The 27,262-nt window shown below is 35.0% G+C and overlaps 3 protein-coding genes across 5 annotated transcripts; 2 read left to right on the top strand and 1 right to left on the bottom strand.

Moving 5' to 3' along the window:
- Nucleotides 1-765: 765 nt before the first annotated feature.
- On the top strand, nucleotides 766-6,360 carry LOC119992957 (uncharacterized exonuclease domain-containing protein At3g15140). 2 transcript variants are annotated; one of them, XM_038839805.1, is made up of 6 exons: nucleotides 766-1,182; nucleotides 2,951-3,078; nucleotides 3,876-3,956; nucleotides 4,931-5,056; nucleotides 5,185-5,308; nucleotides 5,904-6,360. In XM_038839805.1, exons 1-6 carry the CDS (start codon nucleotides 967-969, stop codon nucleotides 6,102-6,104), a joined length of 876 nt encoding a protein of 291 aa, XP_038695733.1. In that variant the 5' UTR covers nucleotides 766-966; the 3' UTR covers nucleotides 6,105-6,360. The 2 variants fall into 2 exon arrangements, with proteins under 2 accessions (XP_038695733.1, XP_038695732.1); XM_038839804.1 differs by having other exon boundaries at nucleotides 769-1,182; nucleotides 2,951-3,153.
- Nucleotides 6,361-8,958: 2,598 nt separating this feature from the next.
- Nucleotides 8,959-13,847, top strand: LOC119993023 (cadmium/zinc-transporting ATPase HMA2-like). Of its 2 annotated transcripts, none has more exons than XM_038839912.1 (9): nucleotides 8,959-9,173; nucleotides 9,636-9,902; nucleotides 10,435-10,532; nucleotides 11,012-11,267; nucleotides 11,335-11,472; nucleotides 11,564-11,891; nucleotides 11,988-12,190; nucleotides 12,294-12,496; nucleotides 12,653-13,847. In XM_038839912.1, exons 1-9 carry the CDS (start codon nucleotides 8,981-8,983, stop codon nucleotides 13,739-13,741), a joined length of 2,775 nt encoding a protein of 924 aa, XP_038695840.1. In that variant the 5' UTR covers nucleotides 8,959-8,980; the 3' UTR covers nucleotides 13,742-13,847. The 2 variants fall into 2 exon arrangements, with proteins under 2 accessions (XP_038695840.1, XP_038695841.1); XM_038839913.1 differs by having other exon boundaries at nucleotides 12,630-12,795.
- Nucleotides 13,848-18,648: 4,801 nt separating this feature from the next.
- LOC119993713 (probable carboxylesterase 120) lies at nucleotides 18,649-19,871 on the bottom strand. Its single transcript, XM_038840931.1, has one exon. The coding sequence runs from the start codon at nucleotides 19,809-19,811 to the stop codon at nucleotides 18,783-18,785; it is 1,029 nt and encodes a 342-aa protein (XP_038696859.1). The 5' UTR covers nucleotides 19,812-19,871; the 3' UTR covers nucleotides 18,649-18,782.
- Between the last annotated feature and the right edge of the window lie 7,391 nt (nucleotides 19,872-27,262).

Raw genomic sequence — 27,262 nt, 5'->3', positions numbered from 1 at the left:
AAGAGAGGTTGAATGGATTGGCCATCTTATGCATCGAAAAACATATGTTGAATAAGTGTGACTTTGAGGCTGTTATTGATGATTTTGCTTTTCAAAATGTTGTAAGGTCTAAGATATTTATGTGATTTCATCTAATTTTCAAAATGTAGATTTTTTTTTTCCAATTTTTGTAATGACTGATTGTAAATTCTATGTAATGAAATTCAAGGCGTGATGGCCTAGCCTCCCAAAATTGGGTTCCAGCCATCAAAAATTTAATGTGTTATATTTTATGTTTTTTAAGTATAAAGGCCTCCAAGTAATTTTTTGCCCAGGGCCACCAAAAGGGCAAGCTCGACCCTACTCCAGTCTTCCGGGTCGTGAGCAGGAGTATCTTAGATTCTCATGCTCCAATATCACTTGATGCACTCATAGGTTGGACAATTAATTGAACACCCAAAATATGTCACAAATAAACTTGATAGCAAGAGTTAGAAAAATACTTTGTGATTTTTATTAATGAAAAGGATAATGCTTGATATCCCAAAAAAGTGACCCTCAAAAGACCCTCATTTAATGTGGAATGTTGGATATAAAATGGGCCCTACATATGTGCTTTTATTCAATGGTTATTTTAATGTCATATAGATTTGAGAAACTTTTGGGCCAGACTCTGGTTGAACTTTAGGCCCATAATGGCATAACCTATGAGGTCCGTTGTTCCACGTAATGGTTTACGCCTTACACCACGTCGACCAGCGGTTCGATCCGGCTCTGGTAGGTGATAGAATTGATTGAAACCTAGAAATCTCAGTTGGTGCGTGTGGAGAGGGAACTATAATTGTCTATTTGTCTGGTGTTTACCGGGCGGGGGACTCATATATTCGGGTTTTTACAATGTAGTACGAGTTCAAGTACTGTTTAAAAAGAGAAAGAAACCCAGAAACCCCGCCAAACATTTACAAATCGAAAGTTAAGTCAATTTCCATGGCTTTCTCTAGGTTTTCTCTCTCTAGAATTTCTTCACTTCTCTCTCCTTCCTTTGTCCCGTTACCGTCCATCAGACGCTCAACACCTATAGTCGTCCGTGGATTCAGCCTCTCTGCTACCATGGAATCTTCCTCAGCCTCTCTGCCACCAAGCCATGGCACTGCTCGCTGGAGGCCCGTGTGCTTGTACTACACACAAGGCAAATGCACCAAGGTAAATGGATATTTTAGTGCATCTCCATCTCATTATTTGATTTTCAAAAGGGTTTCTGTTTTAGTATCTTTATTCTTTGTATACGACTGTTTCTGGGGGAACGCCATGTGTTTGATGAAATGTTTCAACTACAAACTGGGAAATATATGATGTAGAATGGTTAACTGCTGCATAATCTTATGCGTCCATGTTCACAAGGTATGGATGATTAGTGGGGTTTCCGTGGGTACCGAGTGGCTCTAGTGGAATAAATGTTTTAATGAACTAACTTATTCACAGACATTAGTTGGGTATAAGCTTTTATATAGGGGCTGAATATGCTACCGAATCAAGTGCATTTTCTAATAGTCTTTCTTAAGTGATTGCACCTTGTCAGCATAAAGATGGAGGATACTTGGACTCATTGGATCTGTTCATTGCTGCTTGAGATATCAGTAAAATATTCATAGTAATGTGATGAGTTCTAATAAGTTGAGTGCTTGGGGCATTCAGTAAAATTTAGTATCTTATGATGGTAACTCGTAACACAATCCAAACACCTCTTCTGCAACGTCTTTGGAATCCCTCTAATCAGGTCATGTTAGAAAGTTATATCAATAGGTTTTGCTCCTTTGGGATTGTATGGGTAACCTATCCAAAGCTGCTTATCTCTCCCTCTCTCAAGTACTCAAACAGTCGTATATACCATTTATCATAGTTGAGTATCTTGTCCTGGGTTTTAAGATTTTTCTTGGATTCCTGTCAACTAAAGAAAGCTTAAATGTCACATCCACGTATCATAAGTCATGTTTAAACATGGAAACATGAATTTGAGGATCCTTGTGTATTTTCATGAACATTTGATACGCAAGAAGCTCATCATATTGGTATGTGATCATCTCAATCCTGAGTGAGATGTTTGCCTCTTGCTTATTAAATACTTTCGTAAATGCTTGTAAAATTTAGGGAACAATTATCAGCCTCTTATTTTTGTCTGGGAATCAAAGAAGCAATATTTGAAACAATGGGAAGACGTATTTTCATTTTTATGGAAGACCCTATGTGCACAAGTAGTGATCAATTGCAAATATGATATTCAATAACACAAAGTCCGCAAGGTATTTGGGCACACTCACATGATTTTGATAATACCAAGTCAGAAAATGAGATTTTGAACTGAACGGTTCTTGAGATTGGATGTTTTTGCAATCAAACAAATGAAAATATGCTTACCTTACAAGTGCATGTCCAATGAGATAATTGATAGGAGTTCGATAATGAGAGAAGAATTACCCCAATAGAAGTGAATGCCCAATGAGATCAGATTGTGCCTTGTGTTTGTCAATTATTTTCCTTTTTTATTTATTTGTGTTGTGATGCCTCTGTTGGTTATGATGGAAACAGACTCTGTTTCCATCATGACCATCTTCGTCGAACCTGCTCTTATGATCTATAAAAGTTGACATTGCATTTGCAATTTATGGCATCTTTCTTTTTTTTGTGATTTTTTTCCTCATGAGGTTGTTATCTTGGATTTCTTGCTTTTGTCCATAACATGTAGTGTTGAGATACATGGCCAAGGTAATCTAATAGACAGTTTTTTTTTTTTTTTTACTTTTCTTAATTTTCTGATGAGATCCATTAGATGCCGTGTCTAGAGCTTTGTTCCATGTTTATCAAGCATGTGGTTTTAAGAACATGTAATACAGGGATCTTCTCAAAATATTTTGATATTAAGATGTGCAGATTTGTAATCTCTGGTTATAATTAGAATTATGCTGCTCTTCAGATGGATGATCCTCTCCATATAGAGACGTTTAATCACGATTGCTGTAAGGATCTTCATGTGGATGCTGCTTTCTTTGAACACAAGCAGTCTCAGAAATTTGAATTTTTCTTGGTGCTTGATTTGGAAGGGAAAGTTGAGATTCTTGAATTTCCTGTGCTGATTTTAGATGCTAAAACCATGGCTATTGTCGATTTCTTTCACAGGTTTTAGAATATTTCCATTTCTTGTTTAGGTTTCAATTCTTCTACACCTGATGAGTGTTCATTATTCTTTTTCAATCTTTGTCCAACTCACCTATTTTAGATATCACTACAGTATTTGGGTTATTATTACTTGAATAAACTCATTTTTATTGACGGTCTTTTAAGATTAACTTAACTTTACAATTGCAAATGCGCAGCGTAACGTAGTTCTCCCAAGAAGATCATGTTTTTGAATGTACTCAACTTTTTAATAAATGGACAGGTAACCAGTTATCCAGTACAATGCAAATGGTCATGTAATAAACTCATGATCTAGAGTCTATTGCTTTGAACTCATTTCTTTAAATGCTACAGATAGATTCAGTTATAAGCATGCGTTTTTTTTTTGTATAGTAACAACTTATATGCTTATTTAGTTATTATATAATATTTGAATCTGTCGTCGTCTCGTTGACATTATATCTATGCTTATATGGGCCCCCGAATTTGTGTCCCTTAAGAAGTTGGCTTCCTAGAACTACAAAGTTGGCATGCTTTCTTCTGATGTGTTGGTTATTATATTTGAGATAGTTACTTCAGTTCAAATATAATCTTGTAAATTGTTAGCCCTTTTTATTTTCACCTCTGTTCTTTGGAACAGTTACTTACATGTACGAAGCATGATGTGTTTTCATTGCTTTTATATGTGTGTGTATAAATATATGTACATATGCCTTTTACAGGTTTGTAAGACCCTCAGCGATGAGTGAGCAAAGAATAAACGAATACATTGAAGGGAAATATGGCAAATTTGGAGTTGATCGGTATGTTGCAAAGTTGAAAATTATTTTCATGCAAGTGTCTTACTTAGTGTTGGGTGCCAAACAAGACAATGGCTGTGACATTGATGTAGATGTCACCTTTATAATACCAAAACTTCGTAGTGGTTATGGAAACTTTAAAATGGTTTATAGCTATGCAGCAAATTTCCTGATTTTTTTATTTGATGTTCCAACTTGCTTGCCTTCTAACAAGATTTGGACTCAGCTTCTCTATGATTTTGACAAGATTTAGTGTGCAAGCAAGCTGTTGATGAAAAAGACCGACAAGATTTAGTCTAGACCAAATTTATCAACCATGGCTTTTGTAGCAGTTATCTGTCCTGTGGATTTCCAATTATTTTTCTGTCAGCCTTGGGAGTAGCAATGTTACCAGTTTAGCTATTGCCATTTGATGTCATGGTTGTCTCAAGTCTCTACAAGAGCAATAATACTTCATTGTTGCGACTAGAACCACCAAAGCATTGCACATATAAATTATGGTACCATCCCAAAAGAGGGGTGAAAAATCCTGAAGCTGTGTAGGCTAGCCAATAGGAATTTTACATTTTTCAAGTTTTTCGCTTTTTCTCCATTTTGAGGATGACAAGCTTCATGTTGCAGAGTTACTTTGCTCAGTAGGACAATGTATTTGGTTTGGGATCCTAGGAATATTTTATTTATTCACCACCCCAAACAATGCGACTGATTCCATAATGTCAGATCACCATATATCCATTTTTGTGGCATAGTTTAATTATTGAGAAGCTACATAACGAAACGGTTGAAATCGGAGATTTTAAAATTAATACCTGTCAGTCTGACCACTGGATAGATTATGGTGCTAGAGAAATAGTGTGTAACTGTGTAGATTAAGTTTTCATTTTTGCATCATGACTTGTATGACAACTTGGAAGATAATAGTTCCCTGCAATCTCTTAGCTTTCTGTATAATCTTGCTTACATGCATAATTTTGCAGGGTCTGGCATGACACAGCTCTCCCATTTAAGGAAGTTATCCAACAATTTGAAGCTTGGTTGGCTCAGCATCACTTGTGGGGCAATGATCGGTCTGGGCTGCTTAATCGAGCAGCATTTGTAACTTGGTGTGTCTTATCGTACTTGAAATGAGCAATTCCTTATTATCTACACATGATACTTCGTTTGTGGATTTTCGTGTTGAGGAGTTCTCTATATTTGTTTGCTGACATATTTTCTGTTCCACTGGTACCAGTGGGAATTGGGATTTGAAAACGAAGGTCCCTCAACAGTGTAAAGTGTCAAAGATGAAGCTTCCCCCATATTTTATGGAGTGGATCAATCTGAAAGATGTCTACCTTAACTTTTACAATCAAGAGGTAAACCAACACTTTATTTTAGTTTTCAGCTTTTAATGAACACTTGTAAATCCCCCTTGATATGACATCTTGTAGCTTAAAAGAGAAATCACATTTATTTCATATCAATATGCAAGGCATCACCCTGATAATGAATTAAAGCTGGTCCTTTTGGATGATATACGGTAAAACACTTCTTTATCCTATAAGCTAATGCTCCATTCCACATGGACTATGACTGTTTATGTTGTGAACTTGAAAGTTACATTTACATTTCCTTTTGGTGTCGGTATGATGCTTGTTGATGGAGAGAAAGTCGCACAAATAGCTAAATGTGGGATTCAAAAAACTATTTCTTCAAACTGTAATTTAAAGGACAAACTACTACTTGTTTACAGTATGGAAGGGCAGCCTCAGTCTCCTGCCTTGCGGAGAAGCTATTCCCATGATTTAAACCTTTAACCCCTTTGTTGCTTTAGCTCTATTCCTAAGTGAAATAGTTTGAACTCCCACCAGCCCTAGGTGTCGGGATCGGGGAACCCTAATTTTTTATCGTAATTTTAAATGGCAAGCTTTATTTAACATACGTTATATGTTTCTTAATCATGTCCGACAGGCTAGAGGGATGATGGCAATGTTGAAGCAACGTCAAATACGAGTGTTGGGAAGTCACCATCTTGGAATTGATGACACCAAAAACATAACAAGAGTATTGCAACGCATGCTCGCTGATGGTGCAGTTATGCAAATTTCTGCAAGGAGGGATCTGCATTCTCCTGAAAATGTCAGTTTCACTTTCAGGAATCGCATACGGTAGTACCTTAAGCTACATCTCTCTCTGTTGAATTTTATGTAAAAGTGAAGACACATTAAGAAAAGTTTACTCTGTTTATTAGTATTAATGTTCCATAAGAGTTGTCTGTTACCGATACCGTATGTGGTTTCTGGACTTTGTTTTTAGAAAGGCTTAGCGACCTTGAGAAGTGATGATACTGTGTGTTTTGTCATGTGACTTTATGAAGAGTAACAACCAGGTTATGGTGACAGATCAATTGTCATGTGATATTGTTTTATGAAGAGTAGCAAGATCAACTGCTCCACTTTTCTTGTAAACAAAATGATGAAGGGGTCATCTTTTTTTCTATAAGATTTTCATAATTTTCTTATACAATAGAATCATACGGATGATTTATATATATATATAAATAATTTAAAGTATAAAGTATATAATTAGTTAGCACAATGATAAAGACATTTAAATTTAAAAATATTAATTAAACAATAAACATAAGTAGGAATAAAATAGGTACAAGTGGAGTAATGTATGCAAAAGTGGCAGACCAGCTGGTGACTTTCACAATTGCAGGCGGTTGAACAAACATGAAATCTTCATGAAACACTTGCGTGATCCGTTTGAGTTGGAAAATAAAGTGGAAGGAACAAAAAGTACATATATTATGTCCTTTCATGCATATTTTTTAGTTTTGTTTGATTCGCAAATTTGGTGATGTGAATGGAGAAAAAAAATGCTAGAAAAACTATTCTCTTGACATCCTCATTCTTTGTCATGTTTGGATCATATTGTTTTACTATTTTCCTGAGATAATTGATTTCACTGGCCATATTTGGTTAGAGTAAAAATTACAATTATTTTATATTGTATAATATATTTAAATTTAAATTCAAATTAAAAATAATTTGAGATATTGTAAAAATTATGTGTTTTTCAAAATGACGTTATAGGTATTTAATTAAAAATAAATGAGGATTCCAATGATTCCTCTTTTTTTTGGATGAATTCAAGTAATTTTAGATTTCAAAGATTCTACCAACCAAACATTAGAATTATTAGTAAAAAAAAAAAAAAACTCTTATTCTTGGAAAGTTGGATTATGCGAGCCAAATGACAACTTAATTATATATTTTCTAGATAACACTTCTATGGATTGACCTAGAATGCAGAATCTCACAGGGCCACACATGCTTCGATTGGAAGAGTTCAACTCTAATACTAATTATTAAGGATAGATCTTACACCAAAGACCAGCCCAATAGTTAGGGGGTCAATCCCAACATATATTATTACAATTACTCCACCTCACCTATGCGATTGAGATCTGTAACTAGGTGCGGAGCCAGGAAATAATAATGGGGCGGGCTAACATTAAAAAAAAATTAGATCAAGTGCAGTGTTCTCGAATTTTTTTTTGAAGGCAATTATCGATGAACATTCATCTTATATTTGGCCTCATAAAGTATGCCAAAAAATTAACTTAAATACATATTAAAATTGATAAAATTTATTTAAATACAATGTACTAGATGAAATAATAATATATAAATGTATGACTAGAAGTCATATTTCAATTTCAATCTAAGTTTTTAAAACAAAAATTGTTGTTATATATTGTTGTGTAATATTCACAACAATGTAATGGGTAATATCATGGTTATATGTATTGTGCATTACTATTAGGTTAAATTTGCTTTTTTGCCATTAAAAAGGCCAAGTGTGTGTATAGCTATATATATCTATATTATATATATAGTAAATTTGGAGGTGGGACTATAATCTAGTGTAGTCCCTGTCTACGCCCCGATTGTAAGAATTTGATTTAACATTCTCTAGGTGTGGTGAGAAAAAATCCATGTTATTAAAACCAAATTGGACCGGCTAATTCAACCTTGGACCGTCCCTCTTTCCAGCCCAATTTATGCCTTATAAACCAGTGATTTAGGAATCGGCCTTTTTTTTTAAGAGAACCGACTAGTCCCCGATTAAACCGGTTACATTCCTACTCGAACCCGTACGTAAAATTTGAGCACATAAGCATGCATGTTACGTACATTTCATTATCAAACCTTATCGGCTTAAAAAACTAGACACTCCAATTACGTGGGTGGAATTGGCACCAAATGTAATAAGTGCAATCTGTGGATGCCGATGCGAAAAAGCCTCACGCAAAGACTATAAAGCAACGTGTAAAAGCCACAAAAAAATTATTAAAAGCAACCAAAGTTGTTTACTTGCATAACAAATACAAGATTTGAACAAAAAAAATTTATTTAAAAAGCAGAAGAAAGAGAATAATAAAATCACAATACTCATGAGCACATATGCTGTCCTTGGTCATAAAAAACAATGCATTTCTGTGGATTTACACGTGGGTTCCATTCTGTACAATACCATTATTAATCAACTGATTCTCCACTAGAGAAAAGAGAATCAGATTTTATGATTTATTCCCCATTTTGTTTTTAGTATGATGTTTTCAGATTGTCTCATCCGATGCCTTGTTGTTTTCTTCTTGTTACTGTGTTGCAATACATCTGTAGTTTATAGAAAAAATAAAATAAAATTCGTAGGTTTCATTCTATATTTAAAGGCCAGTACCATACATACCCACTTCATCCTTCTTCCTCCTCTTCTGTATTCAAGGTATCTAAGATCTTCCATTAATTTTTATTTTCTATTTATCAAGTTATGACAAACATATATATTTATAGATTTCTCTCTAATTTTTGGTCCTTTTTTCTTCTCATAACTTGTATTGTGTCCAAAATCCAATTAAATCTATGTGCATCTCTCTCTCTCTCCCTTTTTCTTTGTTCACTTGCATTATAACAGCTCTCTCTCTGATTTTTTCTTTTTTTTGGGTGTTTGCAGATCGAGTAGGGATATAGAGAGCAATAATGTCTACAGAGGGGAAGAAAAAGTTGCAGAAAAGCTACTTTGATGTGTTGGGTTTGTGCTGCTCATCAGAGGTTCCTCTAGTTGAGAACATCCTCAAATCCATTGATGGAATCAAAGATTTCTCTGTCATTGTGCCAACAAGAACTCTCATTGTTCTCCATGACAATCTTGTCATTTCTCAGCTTCAAATTGGCAATTTCTTAAACCTCCCACTTCCCCATTATTTTTTTTCTTTTTTTTTGGTTATTTTTGTTGTCTTAATTAAACCATCCATGGCACTAGTGATGATAATATATTTTATTGGTAAAATATATACATATATATATATATATATTAGTGCAATAATACAGATAAATAATGAAATGAACTTGACATATATATGGGTATGGTCAAAAAGGGGATCCAGGTGATGTGTCAAGCTCAGTAGGTAGGGAATTTGTTTTGTTTGGTGGGTGTCACTTTCCCTCTTTCTTAACTTATTTTGTCTTTCTCGTCTCATTGACCAGATTATCCTAAAAAATCAATCATATTTGAAGTTTTATACTTATTTTCTCTTTTTTTTTCTTTGTCAATTTTCAATATATTGAATTTATTAATTAATATATTTTGACTGTAGATTAATGGAATATTTGTGGGTTAATATAATAATTACAGTGGAAGCACTTAACAAATACAGACTTGAAGCCAATGCAAGAGCATCAGCAGGAGATGTGGGAGGCTTCAAGAAAAAGTGGCCAAACGCGTACACAAATGTCTGTGGTTTCTTACTTGCAATCTCAATCTTCAAATACTTGTACCATCCTTTACATTGGGTGGCTCTTGCTGCGGTGGCCGCCGGAATTCTTCCAATTTTCCTTAGAGCCTTTGCCTCCATTGCAAACTTTAGGTTTGCAGACATCACCATTCTCATTCTTATTTCAGGTAAGTAATTTAATTATTTTAACATTTTTTAATTACTTGTGAGAAAGAAATATATGAAGTGTAGTAGGGATGACAACGGATAGGGTAGCTGTTGCGTCAGCGTGAAAGTGATAGCATAGACGCATTTAGTACAAGTTTAGAACCAATCTGATACATCTATGAGTAGTGTTGTATGTTTTTTGAGTAAATCATACATCACACGCTTTGCTTTAATGGTTACTAGGTTAGGTAAATATTGACTGTTGTCTACTTATAAAGATCCGAGCAGTTGATATCCCAATTATCTCAGTTGTTGGGTTGGACGTTCAGGATCCAAATGAATTCGTGAACTCCACATGTTACACATGATGCACATAAAATTCTGTGCATACAACTCAGCAGTTGAGATAATTGGGATACCAACTAACCACATACCACTACTATAATCTCTAATTCTCTATCATAACTGCTTACTTACACACCATGCGTATTCTCTAATTCTCTATCATAACTGCTTACTTACACACCATGCGTATGTGTTTGTTGTTTACAGTGATAGCAACAACTGTTATGCATGACTTTTTAGAGGCTGCAACTATTGTCTTCTTCTTCAACATCGGAGAATGGCTCGAGTCAATGGCAAGCCATAAGGTACTTAACCAAAACCCTAATTTATCTATATTGAATTGAAATGTACAATTTGTTCTGCAAAAATTTTGATTTAAGGAAGGAAAGGGGAAATTTGTGCATAGTAGAAAAGGAGGATTGCGCTAGTTTGGCAGCCATACATTGTAAAACTCTCATAAAACTTGCGAACAATTATATGAATATATTCCCTTAGAGAGTACCGGGAGAGCGTCCCAAGTCATTTATTTTTCTGATGGATTCATGTAGCCGATCTCAAATAGTTTGATACAAGGCTCGGATGATAATGAAAAAACCAAAAATGTTACAGTGTTTTGGATGGCCATCTCTGTTCCGGACATAATTGCATGTTAATTCACAGGCTGACTGATAAAAGTGGAGCTTTTTGTGTCTTTTTCTAAAGTCAGTTCAAATTTAATTGAAAGTGTTACTATAGCTATGCAACCAATATATATAAACTGATTCCTTTTATATACCTGTGTCAGACGAAGGCAGTGATGCAAGCGTGGATGAGCATAACCCCTCAAAAAGCAGTCATAGCCGAGACTGGAGAAGAGGTTAACGTCGATGAAATAAAGGTGAATACAATCCTTGCTGTTAAGGCTGGTGCAGCTGTACCTATTGATGGAGTTGTTGTAGAAGGCGAAGCTGAAATGGACGAGAGAACTTTAACCGGGGAGTCGTTTCCAGTGTCAAAGCGAAGGGACTCCATTGTCTGGGCCGGAACGATGAACCTGAATGGTAATTGCTTTCTCTAACTGATGCAGGCTTGGATTGAAGCTAATACCTTCTCATTTTTGTTTCCCAGGTTATATTAGTGTCAAAACAACTGCTCTAGCTGAAGACTGTTTGGTGTCTAAGATGACAAAGTTAGTAGAAGAAGCTCAGACTAACAAATCAAAAACTGAGAGATTGATTAACAAATGTGTCAAGTATTACACCCCTGGTTAGTTTGATATTCTCTCCTTATTTAAGGTGTATCTCTTCGAATCGATACTTTCATCGAAATATTACAGATTTCATATGTGTTTTTGCAGCGGTGATAGTTATATCGATATGCTTGGCTGTGATTCCAGCTGCGTTAAGAGTTCACAACCTGAAACACTGGCTTTACTTGGCTTTAGTTGTTTTAGTAAGTGCATGTCCATGTGCTCTCGTCCTCTCAACCCCTGTTGCAACATTCTGTGCAATTACAAAGGCTGCACATTACGGCCTTCTAATCAAAGGCGGCGAATATCTTGAAACCCTTTCGAAAATTAAGGTCATGGCTTTTGATAAAACTGGCACAATTACAAGAGGTGAATTTGTAGTGACGGATTTCCAATCCCTCTGTGATGACATTAGTATTGACAAATTGCTTTACTGGTAAGGACTTATTATGTTACCTCTAGCCTTACACAAACATCACAAAAAGTTTGATTCTCCGATGGATACTAATACAAGTTTTGTATATCATTGAAGGGTTTCAAGCATTGAAAGTAAGTCAAGTCATCCAATGGCAGCTGCACTTGTGGACTATGGGAGGTCGCTTTCCGCTGAGCCTAAGCCCGAAGCTGTGGAGGAATTTCAGAATTTTCCCGGCGAGGGAATTTATGGAAAAATTGAAGGCAACGGCGTCTATATTGGAAACAGAAAAATCGCTCTTCGAGCTGGTTGTGACACAGGTGAAAGCTTTTGCCTGATTTTACATTCAGAATTATATAAGCTGACCTAGTTACTCTGTTTTTGTGCTCGTTCTGACTAATCGTTATGCTTATAAATCTCTAGTTCCAGCTACTGAAGGTGATTCTGATGGAGGAAAGGGTGTAAGATACATATTTTCTGGGACAACCCCAGTAGGAATTTTTAGCCTTTCTGATGATTGTCGAACAGGAGTTCATGAGGCAATCAAAAAGCTTAAGTTACTGGGAATTAAGACTGCTATGCTAACCGGGGATAGTCATGCAGCAGCGACACATGTACAAAAGCAGGTACACACCAAATCCAAACCTATATTATGTGCCAACCTGAGATAGTCATTCTGCAAATTCTCCATTGTTCTAGTTGTTGGCTAGCTGAATTGCCTATAGTGAATAGATAGGCTTATGAATTCAGCGATTTTAGGTACATTCACATATAATTTGCAGCTAGACAATGCCCTAGATTTGGTTCATTCCGAATTACTTCCTGAAGACAAGGCAAAGATTATTGAAGCGTTTAAGGAGGAAGGGCAAACTGCCATGATCGGAGATGGTGTTAATGATGCTCCGGCCTTGGCTATTGCAGACATTGGCATCTCAATGGGCGTTTCAGGCTCGGCTCTGGCAACTGAGGCAGGGCATGTGATTCTTATGTCAAATGATCTAAGAAAAATAGCGAGAGCCATCAAACTCGCAAGGAAAGCACATCGGAAAGTTATTCAAAATGTTGTGCTGTCATTTTCTACCAAGGCTATTATCCTTGTCTTGGCCATTGTAGTTCATCCACTTGTTTGGGCTGCTGTTCTTGCTGACGCCGGGACGTGTCTGCTAGTAACCCTTAACAGCATGATGCTTTCAAGGGGAACCCACAAACACGGAACAAAATGTGGCACATCTCGTACTAAACTCGAACATAATACTTCTGGTGGTAGCCACAAACATCAGCATTGTTGCTCCGACAAAAAGAACCAAGAAGTATGCGAACCTGAAACATTTTCTGCCCAAAAATGTGCCTCAAAATGTCAGCCAAAGCCTTTCGGTTCCGACTCATGTGGGACTAATAAGTGTAGTGACACACATCAGTCTCACAGGACCAGCTGGTACGACCATAATTGCAATACGGTCCATAATACTGCAGGGGCAGACCATAGACACAACCATGGTTGTTCTGGTCCTAAATATATGAACTTGCATCCAGAACATGAGGGCGAAAATGGGCCCCATGTTGCTAAACATTTGAAGGATACCATTGAACTAGAAGAAGGCAACAAAATCGCTGAGACCGGTGGTTGCCATTCAATTCATTCTTCTGACTCAAGTAAGTCAGTTTCCTGCTGCAATCATCAGCTTCAAACAAACATGGATGTTCCACCAAATCATTTGCAATCAGTGGCCCTACATGTCTGTATGAGTTTGGAGAAGAGGGAGATGGGGACTTGTTGCAAGAGCCACATGAAGCAATGTTGTAACAAAGGAGGACATTTTGGTTTTGCATCTGGCTTTGGTGGTGGCTTATCTGAAGTAGTAATAGAGTGAATTTTTGTAATTGGATAGGAACCTAAAACTTTTTATGTGCCGACCTTTTGCAACTATAGAGTGATGGGGAAATTTGGGGTTATGGAAATGGTACTTAATGAATGAATGATACAAGTCAGTAGTTGTCTGCATATAGTTGTTGTGCGCATATAGATTAGAAAATATGCATAATTAGTACTATTCTTTACATGATTTCACTTATAACAAAGTATAGAAACCGGTTTTCGTCCGGCTGAATTTTAAAATAATAATAAATACAAAAATTAATTTAAAAAAGAATACAAAAATCAAAAATAAAAAAATCCAAACCCAAAAATTCATTTATTTGCTTAAAACCCATGAACCCACAAATACCCAAAATTCCAGGCTTTTTTTTTTTATCCAAAAAAGCCCAAATTTTGGTCCAAACTACCCACCAAAACTAAAACCAAAACCCTAGAAAACATCTAAGAAATAAAAAAGAAATAACAATTATTGACCATTTATAACATTACACCTCTTTAAAATAATATTATTCTTTTTAAAATAATATTATCGACATAGATTCATCTTCATATTTACAATAACAATTAGTGACCAGTTTATTCACTTCAATGTTGTACAGAAACAGTCGTTGCCCATATACAGAGATACAAATTCAAAAGGGCCAACAGTCCTAAAGTAGACAAGAGTCACAAGACGCAAAGAAATAAAAGTAAAGAGTGTGTTCGATTGTAATTTCTAGAACAGTTTAATGTTTTTGAAAAATTAAAATGGATGTGAAAATGATTTGGGTGGGTGTTTTTAGAAATATGGACAGCAATATTTGATTATTCAATTGGGAGTGTTGAACCATACCTATGAGCTATTTTAGAAACAGCAACATCAAAATAGTAACATGAAAAATATAAGCATTATATACCCACATGCAATGACACAGTTATAATTTTACTATTTATAAATAGGTATGACAATGACAATAAAACAGTATAGCATTATAGGATGTAGGATTAGTGACATTATATTTAGTTTACTAGTATGATTGAATAATCAAATAAAATTCAATTATAAAAAATATGTTACTGTTTCACGGGAACCGAACAATAAGAAAAGGTGCCCCTTTTGACATTGATATATTTAGATCTATTGTTTCTATTCTTAAAAATTAGTAACATGAAAACAGTAACATGAAAAATATAAGCATTATATGCCCACATGTAATGACACAGTTATAATTTTACTATTTATAAATAGGTATGACAATGTCAATAAAAAAGTATTAGCATTATAGGATGTGAGATTAGTGACATGATATTTAGTTTACTAGTATGATTGAATAATCAAAAAAAATTCAATCATAAAAATATGTTACTGTTTTACGAGAACCGAACAATAAGAAAAGGGGCCCCTTTTGACATTGATATATTTAGATGTAAAGTTTTTTAAGCTTTCTTTAAAGGGACCCTTTTTTTATGTTACTAGTAACTCTACAAAGGGGCTCATATTTTCTTTTTTTATTTATTTTCAAATTTATTTTATTTATTGGTGTTTTAGTTGAAATATGTTGGGAATTATTAATTTTTTAGTTGATTGTTTGTGCTTAAACTACTATAACAACTTTTTTCAAAAATTTGTGGACGTTAGGGATTTGGGGGCTCGGGACGGCGGCCAGTGTCGCCCCACCCCAAAACCACTCATGAAAACAAGAAAAAATAGAAACACTATAATTGAAATCGTTTAAATGCATTTAAATATTTAATTAATTAAAAGAAAAGAAAGCTTCAGTCTTTAGTTATTTACTAACGCATTTTTGAATTAAAAACAAAAAGAAAAAGAAAGCTTCCGTCTACGAAAGACGGAAGCACTAAAGCAAGCGGTCTAACTTAAACTAAACGGTAAAGCTGTAATTGATTATTTAGGAGTAGTTTTATGTCTATATGTTTTTTTACTGGATCTAAATGTCTAGAAGGGACACATCTCTCAAGCCAATGGATTCCAATCGTAGACTCTATAATTTAAAATTAATTACGGAACCCCCTAATCCGTCTAAAAATTCCATAGTGAGTACCAACCTATCATTGTCCCTTGTAGTTTCAACAAGAATAGGCTTTTTTTACAATGGGCCTTGATCACAACAATTAGACCTAAATTTGTTTCTAAAACTTCTTTCAAAATCCTTTTTTAGAAACTAAAATATGAAATAATTTCCACACAGACTCAAAGTACTTACAAATAATGACAACAACTCAATAATGTCAAGAATGTGTGTGCCCATATTTGATCTGATTCTATTTCTTGAAATTTGAGCCACCAACTAGTGGTCAGTTTTTTTTAATAATTTAATAGTTTTTTATTTTAAAATTGAGGACAATAAAGGGCATGCAACATACCAATTTGCCACTTGTAGAATGTAGAACTGTTGCTTTGTCTGTTTGTCATGATATGAGAATGTTATATCAATCCCAAATCAAAAGATTTGCAAAATTGATACGATAAGTTGGGTTTTAGAGAGGTATTTTGTTATGAGGCTGCGCTTTGATGTGTTGGTTTAACATCGAGTATCTTTCTTACATCAATGTTTATCTAATTCTTCATGATCAACCACTGGCTTATCACGTTGTGTAAGGAGTTGCTACTAATGACGTGGGAAATCGGATTAGTTAACTGATTGTTCAGTAAGTTGTTACTTGAACCTACAGTCGTCTTAATTGATCAAACTTGGAGGAACTAATGAGCAGCTGCTCTTCTCTACACAGATAAATAACAAGAATTACGGGATTCCCGAGGTGTATCTCAAGGGGACACTTTGACACTCAAGTTAGTTCGGTTGCAAAAAAAGTTAACGAGATTGCTCGGTATTGAGAGCCCTTGATTATGCCTTAGATATAGAAAAGCTTGATAGTGCTTGAAGTCATGATAATTTTAATAGGTATCTAGAACTTGAAGTTTAATGATGAGCCATTTCGGTGTGCTTTGAATGCAAGTTATTTTAATATCTGTTTTTATCAGATAAAGTATGTTGTTAATCATTGTTTAGTTGCACTATTAACCGTTTTTCATTTATTGATCTATTGTATGATATCAGGGCTCAGTGCCAGTGATGTTTTGTTGTGAAAGACAAAATATTAGATTTGATTGCTTGGTGCATTTGGGATTATCTAAACAAAATATCAAAGCAGGTTTTTTTTTTTCCATTCACAAAGAAAGTCTAACACAGATGTTGATACGCTTGTTATGGGTCGGAGAAATTTGGTCATCCAGACGAAGTTTTGCCATCCCTAAGTAAAACTGCTTATACTCTTTCATTAAAAACTTAATAGGAATTTTATGGTAAAATAAATATGGCTATATCTCTACACGACTTTAAGCATGAATTGAATCTTCTAAAATAGAACACAAGTTTCTTAAAAAGGGAACACGTTTCAATCTAGTAACCAAACGTATGGGCTTCTCATTTGTTTGGGCCCTTTTAGAAAGAGCCGAACCATTTGAGCCACTTGGAAGCACTCTTGCTTGCACTTTCTCCCAACTATGACTCTGAAGGTTTACAGAATACGGGAGATGGAGATTCCCGTCTTTTATAAAGAGGAAAAACTACACATTCATAAATATTCATAAACTTATATAGACATATGACATGTCTATGTGGCTTCTTTAATAAATTTTTTTTTTTAATCTATGTGGCATTTCTATCTGACTTACCACTTAGATTATGTAAGTTTGTGGATAAGAAAATTATTGAAATATATCATTTTGGTTTATAAAGTGAGCGTGTTTTCAATTTTAGAAAACACCATTTTATCGTTTTCTATTTTTTGATTATTTTCCTTTTCTGTGTTTTTCAAAGTGGCAAGCAAAACACATTTTCAGAAGTGTTTTATATTTTTCAGAAAATGAAAACAAAAAATACTTGGAAAACAGGTAAACCAAAAGTACTCTTAAATTTCAAATGTGTCCATTCATGTCAACATACTTTCCATGTCATCAAGCTTAGGTGACAATGCCACATGGGATTGGGAATATTTTATATTTGAGACCAAAAGTGTTGGGACAAATAACATTTTCATTATCTAATGAGATGGAAAGAAAAAGGGATATTAAAAATATTCGTTTATTTTTAAAATTGATATGTCGAAGAAGGTATATATATCCAGCAACATCGGTAATAAGATAAACAAAACTAGAAGTTTCAAAAACAAAATTGTTTTGTTCAATGTTTTTGAAGAAGAAACTGGGAGAGATGAGTTATTGAGAGGTAAGACTTAAATTAATAAAATAATAGATAAAATATGACCACCGTTGGATGATATAACCTAAATCTAATGGTTCAAATGTGAAACAGAATTATTGATCGGTACCCACATCCACACACACTACTAACCAAATAATACATATTTTTAATATTTATTTTCATTTAAGGGTGTATTAGGCATTTCATATAAGGATATGGATGTAAATAAAAAAAATCAAAATGGTGTAAACTTAAAAGTTTTTGTGGTGTAAATAAAATTTCTCTATAATTGATAACCTCTTTGTTAACTAATCTTTATTAATGAATCCGACAATTCATAAAAGAAAATGTGAACAAAATGATTTTTAAATGAACTTAATGGTCGTTACTTTGTATCTTATCTACAACCTCAAGTACGGTAAGCATTAAAATTTCATAATTTCAATTCGGATTCTCAATTTTTGTAATTTCAATTCGAATTCTCAATTTTTATATAAACAAACACAGTAAGGTGAGACACGGGGAAACCAAATTTCCTTAAAATAATAGCTTCCGCGTACTTTGATACTGCTCAGTAGGTTTTCGTGAGTTTTATCTCCCTACATACAACACTTTTTCGTCGATCGGTGTAACACTATACGGATTTAAGCCTCTGTCGAATGGACTTGAAATCGGCAGCATTTAATCCATTAATATGTGAAGAGCAAAAAACATAACTTATTATTAGAAGCTGCCATAAAAGGAGAGCAAACCAAACATGAAAACATAAATTACAAACTTGGAACACAGGGCAACAAACATCAATTAGAAATAAAATTGAGCAAATGAAGATTAAAATACGAAATCTTTTAAGGCTATCATCAGTTTTTGCTGCTTAGGTAATTCTGTGGCTTCCTCCCCATGATAATCTCCAATAACGATCCTCCTCTCCACCTTGATACCCTTTTCTTCCATCATATTTGCTAGTTGAATTTGCCGGTCAAACGCCCAATCCCCATCGCAAGTAGACAGCAATACCTTCCAACCCAATAACTTTATCTTCTCCAACAATTTTGGCCCATCCCCCACCGTCGGATTGCAGTACTCGTGATCTTGATCAGCTCCAATTGGCAATGAGAGTTCCCACGCTGGATCACTTAACCAAGGAGGCATAAGGTGGCTGTTTATTAACCTCAACTCGGATTCACATCTCTTGGCCCCACCGAAGTATGGATAGTGCAATATCAAGCCGTTAATCTTCAACGGCTTAAATTGATCAACTCCTGCGGCCGCAACACGTAATCCGACATGGTAAGCTAGGTTACCGCCCGCACTAGATCCCATGATGAACACCTTAGTCAAATCGGCATGCTCTTTCAACCACTCATCGTTTGTTTTTCCGACCCAGTTCAATACTTCCACGCCGTCATCGTAGGCTGCCGGCAAGCGGTGCTCCGGGGCGAGACGGTAGTTGAGGGAGACAACCACCGCAGAGAGTTGTAAAGACATGTTGGAACAAAAATCATGACAGTATATTGTATCTGCAGACAATGTGACGAACCCTCCACCACAATAATATACAATGAGAGGAAGTGGTGCATATGAGGAGGAAGATTGATCAAGTGCATGGCGAGGCAAGAATATTCGAGCCCAAGTGTGATTTGATTCGTTGATTGTCACGTCTTTTGAGAGTACCGGAGTGGGGTGGCTAAGGTCAGGCGCTGTTGATTTCAATGGATGGCTGCTCGGTTTACGAGTGACTGTGCCATCAGGATGGCGTACTAAGTCAATATAAGCGTAAGTGTCGTCGATGGAAACCATTTTACAGAGTTGTGCAGTATTACCTTTATCTGTGGGATTTTGGGAAGATGAAGAATCCATAGTGGTTTCTAGCTGTGAGGGTCTCTGGGGGTATATGTATACGAGAAAGGAAGTGTTGGTGTAATCAAATAATTATCTTGTTATAAATGCATAGCTGTGGATCATATGTATTAATCTATATATTATATATATAGTTGGTTTGCTTTTACTAAACGTGTTAAATGAATAGCTGTGGTCCTGTGGATCCCATATATATATATATATATAGCTGGTTTGTTTGGAATTAACGTGTTAAAAGTAGTCAAAAAAATGAATGTATATATAATATATCTTTTTTTTTTGCTTAAATATATATTATATAGCTGGCTTGTTTTGAATTAACTTGTTTCATAATATATATTTTAATTTTATAAACACGTGTTTCATTATATATATATATATGTTCATTAATGTAATCAATTAATTATCTTGTTAGCTTAATTAGCATGTTAGATAACTTAGATGTATAGCTGGAGATCCTAATTATTCGCTGACATAATCCAAAGGTTGTAATAAAGCACAACACAAGTGGGTGCCACACATTTACTCTGAGACCCACCACATCTATGGTTGAAAAACAAGTTCACAAAGTTGGTCCACATAGGAGAATTTATATATATATATATATATGTATATATGTATATGTATATAGCTGGTTTGTTTTGAATTAACATGTTAAGTGCATAGCTGGAGATCCTAATTATTCTCGGACATATGCATATATATTATATATAGCTGACTCTTAACTCAAGAACACGTTCACTTATTAAGGAATTGAAGAGTTTTTAAATATCACTATTTTTATAAATTAAATATTAATTATCTTTTTTGACAAAATTAATTAATTATTTTTGTTTTTTAATAAATTAATTATCTTTATTTTATTTTAATGAATTATCTTTATTTTATATATTTAATTTTTATGATTAAATACATTTATATCTCTCAATTACAATTAAAACGCATAATACCACTATAAGTTCAACCAAACACTATCAAGCATTCAGACAGTATATCTACTACTAAAATTGTCGAGCATTTTTACTGCCACCATTTCTGCTAGCATATATTTTACTTTGAAAATTGTTTACCAGACTAGGCCTTATATAATTAGGATATCAAAATGCATATATAAATAAGGGCTTTTTACACATAACCACAAAATGAGTGAGTTGTATTTCAGTAAGGACAAGTTAAAAAGAAATAAGGACAAAGGTTATAAACTTACAAAAATACCCTTGTATAACACGTTACTTTCTTCTTCCCTCTCTTATTTTCTCCCTCTTTTTCCTTCACACCGACCATCGAAAGTTGGCCATCCGGCCATCATTTTCGACGAACAAACTCTCAAAATGAAGCTCTATGTCAACTCGACCAAAGCCCATGCAATTCATCATCGACTATCGATTATCATTTGAGTCGTTGGAAAAGCTTCATGAAATCACAGTCACCGTGTAAAAAAGAGCTAGATCCGACCAATACGACCAACATCAACGACCATCAACACCCCCAATAAACTCCAGACCAAGGAGTATCACCTTTGAGATTTTATTTCTTTTTCGAACACTTTTTTTCTTTTGAAATCTGATCCATATATTATATCTGTTTTGGATTTGTTTTGATATGTTATCTGTTTCAGAACTTCAAACAGATAACATTTTATTATAGACAGATAATATTTTAACAAGACAAATAACATTTAGTAAGACAAATAACATTATGACAGATATTAAATTACTCGAAACAGATAACATATCACCTACAGTTTGTAGATACCAAATCAGAACAAAAAAACCACGAAAATCACCATAGAAATTACCGAAAATAAAGATGTGATGACAGATCGAAAGAAAACAACAAGATTTATAAGCCCCGTGGTGAGTATGAAAAATCACAAAAAAAAGGTCAGAGAACTCTCGAATAAGCCATGAAGGGCGGAGATGAAGCTTCCGACGACAGGCTGAGATAAATCACGTGCATGAGAAGCTCTTTCATGTTTGAGGATATTTAAACAATAAAATTATATATTTTAACTTTTTGTCCTTTATGGAATATTTTTTAAACTTGATGGACCTCATGGAACAAAACTTATTGGAGTGTCCTTATTGGAACCAAACTTTTAATGTAGGGACTTACCTCTTATTTTTCCTATAAATAATTATATGGATGACAGGGTGTAATGACCCTTCCCGAAAGGAGTCTATGGAATTACAAAAATATCCCTAAATACATAAATTTCTGACAACATCCTCCAAAAACAATTATTTCATTCCAAAAATAAAATCAAATCTAGTTAGCAAAATTAAGGCAGCATTTAATATGCCTACAAAAAATAAAATAAATGGAAGTTCGAATTAACAAATTCTACGTGTCGCAACTGGAATCGCAACGCGTTATAAGAAATAATGAAGTTGACACCAACTGTTTTGGAGGTGTAATTGACCACCTTTTAAAATACTAGTCTACGATTAGAAAATTGGGTTCGGGGGTTGATTGAGTGTGGGGAAGGTGTTAGTACCCCACAACACCCTGTTCGTTCGTAGTTGTTAACTCACAGTTAATTACTCATTACGATCTAAAGAACTATAACAACCATTTTGTATGCCAGAGCAAAAGCCAAGACGAAACATATTTTAGCTTTTCACTTTACAACCATTTTAAGGTCCTTGGGCATATACAGGGGTAACCCCAAATTGTGAAAATTGATCTCCAAAACTAAAAGTAAGAGAGCAATGGCTTTGCCAGGTACTTGTGCTCTGCAATTGGCACTAAATTTTCGATTGATTCATTTTGGTCGTCTTCAAGTCCTTATTCAATTGCCTATATACAAGCTTATAAAAACAACAAAAAAAATTTTTGATCCTGTAAGGTGAGACACGGGGAAACCAAATTTCTTTAAAATAATAGCTCCTGCCTATTTTGATACTGCTCAGTAGGTTTTCGTGAATTTTATCTCCCTACATACAACACTTTCTTTGTCGATCGGTATAGCACTATACGGATTTAAGCCTCTATCGAATGGACTTGAAATCGGCAGCATTTAATCCATTAATATGTGAAAAGCAAAAAACATAACTTATTATTAGAAGCTGCCATAAAGGGAGAGCAAACGAAACATGAAAGAAAACATAAATTACAAACTTGGAACACATGCAGGGAAACAAACATCAATTAGAAATAAAATTGAGCAAATGAAGATTAAAATACGAAATCTTTTAAGGCTATCATCAATTTTTGCTGCTTAGGTAATTCCGTGGCTTCGTCCCCATGATAATCTCCAATAACGATCCTCCTCTCCACCTTGATACCCTTTTCTTCCATCATATTTGCTAGTTGAATTTGCCGGTCAAACGCCCAATCCCTATCGCAAGTAGACAGCAATACCTTCCAACCCAATAACTTTATCTTCTCCAACAACTTTGACCCATACAACTTTGGAAAGAACAATAATTAAAGAGAAGGAATATAAAATGAAATAAACTACAATTTTTGGTGAGCATGTTGAAACGTTTGAACAATGAATGGTCAACATGGAAAATTTAAAATCTTTCGGTGATAAAAAGTTGTATAACCCACAATTTGAAAGATTTCGACTTTGCCTCAACTAAAAAAATAATAAACCCTTGATTAAAGATTGACACCACTAGGTAAAATTCCCTTGTGTTTCGGGATCCCATAGTAACAACAAAGAATGCATTAAACTATTAGCATGAATATTAGAAACTGCGGCGATTAAGAAGTTGCACCATTCCAAATAGGAACTAGCTAATCCTTGGGTATACCATGAAGTTACAAAGGTTGCAGCTGCTGTTCTAAATCTCCATGAATCTAAGAACTTTTGCTTGCATTGAAACTAAATCGAAGCAAATATCATGTTGAAATTGTTGGATATTGGTTTGTAATGGGCTTACTATAGGCACAATTAAGCATGGGATCCGTACGTCCCTTGGGACGAGTCCAAGGTTAAGTGTAGAACACTTACATTACAAAAACCAATATAGGGTGAATGAGAAATTGAAGTCAAAAGTGTGCATATGAAATGGTGTAAATTGGTGTCGTGAACCCAATCCCACATTTTAAAAATTATGAACTCAAGAGTGAGTTTATGAACTTGGGCCCAAAATCCTTCTAATTTGTTGGTGGGAAAATCATACATGGGCTAAGGTATGGGTTGGGCCAAAACACACGAGGTGTGGACCGTGGGCTTCACAAAGCCTGTTTGACCAACTTAAGATTAAACTCTTACCAAATCAATTCCATGATTTTGGGAAATCATGAGAGGGGTTAGTTACAAAAGTATTGTAACAACCAAATATTTCTTTACTCAAAAAGCTCGAGATTATGGGCACTAGCAGGTCCTTTTAATGGGCTGGTAGTTGCCCAGATTTGAGGGTAACAAAAGGCTCTCTTTTCAATGGCTATTGATTGACCATTTCCAGTTATTATTTACTCAGCCTCTTGGTCTCCCTACTTCCTCGAAAGAGTTCCTTCTTCTATTTTGGTCTGCCATTTTTGTGTTCCTTCCAAGAGAGTGTATCATTCAATTCTTGGTTGGTTGTTACGTTAATGGTATGCTTACGTTAACATGTTACCAAGACCTGGGAGGTGAAATTGTTGGGACTGCAAGGACAGAGACAGGACAATTAATCACTTTAAAGTCAGAGGTGAACATATCGACTTGGTTTGTTTTTCATTCTTGGTCCTTGTGTTTGATTAATATATATTTATTGTGTGAACGGTTCTAACTAGTAGGAACCTTTCTACATTAACCTAGTATTGAGAGAGAAATGGAAGAACAAGAACAAAAACACATTTCATTTCATCAAAACTGCTTTAAAGAGTACCCTTTGATGTTTTAATCGTACAATACCAGCTGAGGGTATTTTATTCAATACACTCAATAGTAGTTACAACAGACTAAAGTCGGTTACAATTTCTAACTATAAACAAATTACAATTAACAAATCCATTAGACTGACTACTCAGAGTTTCCAGATTCAAGTCAAACTTCCAGGTTCTTATCAACTGCCGTCCTCTTCGATTGATCCTTGTCCACAAGGATGGTGAAGAACAGGAATAGACTGAAATAGGATTTACCCAAATAGCAGAAGATTAGATATTACATAAATGTAATACAATAGAACAAGTATATAGAGAAGCTCTCCTGGATAGTAACCAGACAATCAAATTCAGAATTTAAATGCAGGGAATTTTTGTGTAAATTCTTCATAGTCTTCCCATGTGACATCCTCCTCATTATGATCAAGTCATTGTACCAAGAGTTGAGTACCAGCTACATTACCCTTTTTATACGTTCTTCTTTGTAACACGACCTTTGGCTGCTGTTGGACCAACCCATGCTCAGTGACTGTAGGTAGAATTGGAGAAGGAGTCACTGAAAGACCCAAGTGTTTCTTCAAGTTACTCACAAGGATATACATGCCAAATAAAAAACAAGATAAAAATTTATACAGACTCGACCCTATTACATTTTATAACGGTAATTTAATTAAAGTTAATTAGGAGGAGGACTTGATGATATTCAACTCCTTTCTAGGTTTTAATTATGTTATCTTTTCAAATTAAAATACCATTTGTATTCATCAAATAAAGTTAGACCGTTTTTATTTTGTGATTGTGAAAGTCCCTTTGGTATAAAACCCAATGCCCTTTTGCAAATTCCACCAAATTCTTTCCAAATCAAAAGGAACATATTTTGGCCAAGCCGGGAATGACCATAGTGAACCCGTGCACCCTTTTTAAAATTTCAAAGCCCACTTCAAGTGGGATTTTCATCAATTACCAATAAAACCCATCAAAATGAGATTTTTAATAAAGCCTTGGTCTAACATTAATCGAAAACATTCCACCCATTTGGTCATCATGGTTTTTCAGGTATATGAAAAATCCATTAAAACAAATTGGGACATACAACAAATTTTCAGGAAAAAGAACATAGATCAATCTAGGTAACCTTTTAGGAAGTTGTGGAGTGCCTAACACATTCCCCACACTCAATAGACCCCCTTACCTATTTTCTGTTCGTATACCACATTTTTAGTGTCCAATTGCACTTAAATCAATTGGTGGCAACTCTAAACATTTTTCATCGTCATTCTGCTTCGTGACCCCGGTTGCGACAATTAGCGATTCTGCTGGGGACATTGGTTTTTATACCAAAGGGGTCAAGTCTGTATGATTGATTTTTGTGCTTTTCTTGTATAGTTTTTTGTTAGTTCCTATTTGTGTTTGTATATTAAATTTGAGGAATTTAATGAATTTGTTCAATGTTAGTAGATATCTTCATCAGATATGGGCTTTGTGAGATTTAAATGTTAGGGATATTGGTTTGTATGCTCCCGCACACACATACACTTATCACTGCACACACATAACCCTATTCCAGGGTTACTTAGTGATTAGTGAGAGTTGACCTAACACTTTCATGGGATTCACTTCCCTGTATGGGTGGGAGAAGACATCCTCCTGGGTTGACGTCCTCTTATGACATTAAGGGATGGGCTTTTGTGATCCAATGGAGCAAAAGCCACCTGATCTAGAGATCTCACAATTAGTTAGTTAAACTACCCATAAGCACTATAGATAAACCGTAGCCATGGTTCTAAACCTTCAGACATTTTTAGGTGGTATTACCCAATTTAGGAACAAAGGGGGCATCCCTATCCCTAACTATTTATTTCCCATGTCCATACTATGTTAGATTCCTTGTTATATGCCTTAATCATGCTCATTTTCTTTTTATCCCCTCTTGTATATATTGTTTTGCTCTTGTATTTCTTGTATCCTAACCTTACCTATGTAGGTTAATATCCATAACTGTCTTTCTTTCTTTTCTTTATTATTGATCATGTATACACGTTAGAGCATATCTTTGCAATCTAACCAGATAATATTGGCAGAATGATCAAGCCCATAGGAACAAGCACGGTGGAGTTGAGTGATCCAGTGGAAATCAGAAACAAGTTAGAGAAGCTACAAGAAGAGTTGGGAGACAGTTTGAAAGAGGATCAACCGTTGAGACCAATGAAGAAGGTTTCATTCCATACTCGAGCACCGGAAGCTTTATCTAAGTTTTGGCAGAAGCAGGATAAGAATACAAAGAAAGCTTTTAGAAGCATGTTTGGGCGAGTTGATCATCTGTTGACTGTCTAGACACCAATAACTCTCCTGAAAGTGGCTATACATCATTGGGACCCAGCATACCGTTGCTTCACTTTTGGGCCAGTAGATTTATCACCATCGATGGAAGAGTATGTCGAGTTGTTGGGATACACCTTGCATGCTAATAAAATCTACAACCATAAAGAAATGACTTTTGCAGAACCAGTTATCTCTAAACTTTTGGGTTTACCGGTGAAGCAGATTAAAGAAATGGGAAGTACAAGGGGTGAAAGGTGGACTTTTCCAGAAGAAATACCGACGAACTTTGCTAAAGAAAATTTTCACAATGA

The sequence above is a fragment of the Tripterygium wilfordii genome, chromosome 23, assembly GCF_013401445.1.
Source record: "Tripterygium wilfordii isolate XIE 37 chromosome 23, ASM1340144v1, whole genome shotgun sequence".
NCBI classification, from domain to species: domain Eukaryota; kingdom Viridiplantae; phylum Streptophyta; class Magnoliopsida; order Celastrales; family Celastraceae; genus Tripterygium; species Tripterygium wilfordii.
Note: the sequence above shows the minus strand (reverse complement) of the source record. Positions and strands in the feature narration are given on the sequence as shown.

Excerpts from the sequence above, each read along its gene's own strand:
- LOC119992957 (XM_038839804.1), top strand. The coding sequence starts at position 967 with ATGGCTTTCTCTAGGTTTTCTCTCTCTAGAATTTCTTCACTTCTCTCT. Across the intron at positions 1,183-2,950 it reads CACAAGGCAAATGCACCAAG|ATGGATGATCCTCTCCATAT; the intron begins GTAAATGGATAT and ends GCTGCTCTTCAG. Across the intron at positions 3,154-3,875 it reads ATTGTCGATTTCTTTCACAG|GTTTGTAAGACCCTCAGCGA; the intron begins GTTTTAGAATAT and ends TGCCTTTTACAG.
- LOC119993023 (XM_038839912.1), top strand. The coding sequence starts at position 8,981 with ATGTCTACAGAGGGGAAGAAAAAGTTGCAGAAAAGCTACTTTGATGTG. Across the intron at positions 9,903-10,434 it reads CATTCTCATTCTTATTTCAG|TGATAGCAACAACTGTTATG; the intron begins GTAAGTAATTTA and ends TGTTGTTTACAG. Across the intron at positions 11,473-11,563 it reads TGTCAAGTATTACACCCCTG|CGGTGATAGTTATATCGATA; the intron begins GTTAGTTTGATA and ends GTGTTTTTGCAG.
- LOC119993713 (XM_038840931.1), bottom strand. The coding sequence starts at position 19,811 with ATGGATTCTTCATCTTCCCAAAATCCCACAGATAAAGGTAATACTGCA.